Source organism: Gavialis gangeticus, unplaced genomic scaffold (assembly GCF_001723915.1).
Source record: "Gavialis gangeticus isolate Ggan-Ray unplaced genomic scaffold, GavGan_comp1, whole genome shotgun sequence".
Classification (NCBI taxonomy): domain Eukaryota; kingdom Metazoa; phylum Chordata; order Crocodylia; family Gavialidae; genus Gavialis; species Gavialis gangeticus.
The window spans coordinates 23,770,010-23,772,950 of record NW_017729008.1 but is presented as its reverse complement, the minus strand read 5'-3'; the positions used below and the strand labels follow the sequence as shown (position 1 = coordinate 23,772,950).

Below are 2,941 nucleotides of genomic sequence, written 5' to 3'. Positions count from 1 at the left end.
CTGGATTAACTAGGGTATATCTGTGGTGGAGAGAGAGCCTCAGACTTGTGAGGCGTATTCATCAGTTTGTAACAGTTTTCCACTAAAAGAGAGTAGGTCAGATAACGTCGGCAAAAGTTAGTCCTAGAAGGTGAGAAAAAGTTGTGGTTTGGAGGAGCTCAGGAAGGATTCCGGGTAGGGGTAGTGATTCATTGTTTTTGACAGCATGTTAAACCTGAAGGGAGAAAGGCAAGTTCGGAGGTTTCTGAAACAGGAATAGGTATTTGAAATAGAAATGATATAGATGTGAATGAGGAAAAGCAGAGCTTATTTTAGCCATCCTAAACTTATGCAGAAGATACACTGAAGATATTCATCCAGGAAGAAATGACAGAGGTGATCTGAAATGCAAGAATGGATGTGGGCTTATAAGTGTATAAAATAGTTTGAAGATGCCAGTATTTCTCTGCCTTCCAGGACTGTTGTCAGGTGTAAAGTGCTAGGAGGCCAATGAGTCTAGGGTAGGGTGCAGATTTTAAAAGGACCTTTATTTTAAAGGATTTTAAAGGCATCTTTATTCCACAAAAATCAGAGATCTAAAAGGATCACAGTTAAAGTGCTCTTTAACGTTTCTGCTAGCTGACACATGTATAAGGACAGTGAATAGTGACAGCCAGACAGCATATGAGGGAAGGAAGGAAGGAAGAAGGTGATCAACAAAATATAGCAGATAATAGCAGTCACATGAACTGGTGTAAGTATAATTAATGTAAGATGTTGCTCAGTTAGAAACCCAAGAAAACATTGGGGACAGCAAAGCTATAGACAAAGTAGCAATAAATCGTTACTTAATTAACAAAACTTCTGTTTTTCTCTCTTCAGGTCTATCTTACAACAGCTGTTTTTGAGCCTGACTTTTCCTCGTTTCCTGGAAGCAGGTGAATGCATGGTTTATTTGGGGGGCAACTTAAGGTAAAAGGTATAACTCCAGGCACACAGCCAAATTCTTCCCTCTTCTTTGTATCACTAAATTGGCACTGCCTTTGTTTTCCTTCTCTGTCTCTCAGTGGACATGGATGACGATGATTTGACTGCTGCCCTGTCAAAGCAGAACTGCATTACTGAGCAAACTCAGTATTTCTTTGAAAATGATGATAAATCCTTCTTTGGGATCGTAGACTGTATTAACTGTTCCAGGTAATTTTTTTTTTCACTATGCAAAACAGTTCTTGTCCATATTAATTGTAGAAAAGGCAATTACATGGTAAATTCATCCACGTATTAGCTACGTCACACATAGTGGAAAGGTTAAGTAGTATTTAGTGTTGCACAACACTACAGCATGTATAGTTAAGTGTATGTTTACATGGATGTGCTTAGGATTCTTGCTTGAAACAGCATTATACTATCTGTAATTACTTAATTTACAGTATTTACTCTCACAGCACATATCCTTTGCCTAAAAAATTTATCATCCCAAATTGAAATGTGTCTTTTAAGCAGGGCAGCTAATTTCTGCACTGGAGTGGCTACCAGGAGCTGGCTCTGTGCTGGGCTCAGCAGCATGCAGGAGGGGGAGAGTCCATTTCTCAGCATCACGCACCCTCTCCTTGCAGTTCTGATGCTCAAGCCTTAACCCCGTCAAAACCACTGCTCCAATTCAGCTACTCTGCCAAAAGCTGCTACCAACTTGGCAGTAGCTGTGACAGTGTTAAGACTGGAGCGACAGAGTTACAAGGAGAGAGTGAGTGCTGTTGAAGAGTAGACTGTCCCTCCTTCTCTCTCATTCTGCTTCCCAAAACAAGGTAGTTATTTCATTTGGGGGTGGCGGGTATGCACTAACATGCAGTATTAAAAATTTCTGAGTTGCATTTTTATGTTTTATGGAACTATCTTGTATATATTTTAAGACATTTTATTTCTAAAGGTGTTTATGCATTTTCTAAAATTCATTTATTGAACTTTTGGGATTCTATCTCAAATATTTCTAACTGAGATACTGTTCCCGTTTGTCCCATTATCAAATTAAGAGTCAGGACATGTTCAAAGTACTGATGAGTTTCTTCACATTTTCCCTTGTCCAGTAATTCTGCTGATTTAATTCTTATGTAATATGTGTAATTCAATTTTAGTCAACTTCTCAATATAATGGAGCAGCTGGGTCAAATTTAGACTATGAATAGGCAAAAGTAATCTTGCTGAGATGAATGAAGTTATCTCCATTTAAAACAAAGGCTAACTTCTGCCTTTTTGCTTTTAGATGGGTAGAAAAGATTGACAGGGTAATATAGATATAATTTTCTAAATTCAAAACAAGAACAAACATCCTGAAATCATTCTTTTCATTGCTGAGAAATGTTTTGCGTTACTTTTACACCTTTCTTGAATATAGCTATTTTAGCTTTGCATCTATCTATATGTAAATCTAACTGCCTTTGCATTTGAAATACCAAAAATAACCATTGGTTGTAGAGAAATACTCTTAACTCTGGTGTCTAAGATGGGAAATATCATACCTAAGAGAGATAATGGATCATCAGATATATTTTAGGCGTGCAAGGAGACTAAGTGAACAAAGAAGTAGACGTTTCCTTTAGCTGTAACAGGCTCTCTTTTCCAACTTTTTTCAGTGTAGTATGCTTTTCCACCCTGTCTTGGCAATAAAATTGTGGCTGAACTGGTTTCCCTTCTCAGCAGAGCTACTGAGTTAACCATATGCTTTTGGTTACATGTTAATGTAAAGTCAACCTGTGCCCTTTTTTTGCATTTTTTCATCCCTGCTTTTACTCTAAAGGAAGCAATGCACCTGTCAAAAGGATTGCAAAATTTCCCTTAGCCATCCTTTGCTGGTCATATAAGAAATGTTTTCTCTGCAATAGCAGCTGAATTTAATCTATGTATTTCTAAGAGTTTCTTATGATTTCATGAATAAGTGCAAACCCCCTCTCCTCATTTCATGTAA

General features: G+C 37.6%; 1 protein-coding gene across 7 annotated transcripts in view; it reads left to right on the top strand.

Moving 5' to 3' along the window:
* Window positions 1-2,941, top strand: part of CACNA2D1 (calcium voltage-gated channel auxiliary subunit alpha2delta 1) — an 859,989-nt gene that overhangs the window by 829,427 nt on the left and 27,621 nt on the right. For all 7 annotated transcript variants that reach the window (XM_019509506.1, XM_019509501.1, XM_019509505.1 and 4 more), the window contains 2 exons: window positions 862-917; window positions 1,047-1,176. In XM_019509506.1, the coding sequence (XP_019365051.1) occupies window positions 862-917; window positions 1,047-1,176 (186 nt within the window). The remainder of the gene's footprint in view (window positions 1-861; window positions 918-1,046; window positions 1,177-2,941) is intronic.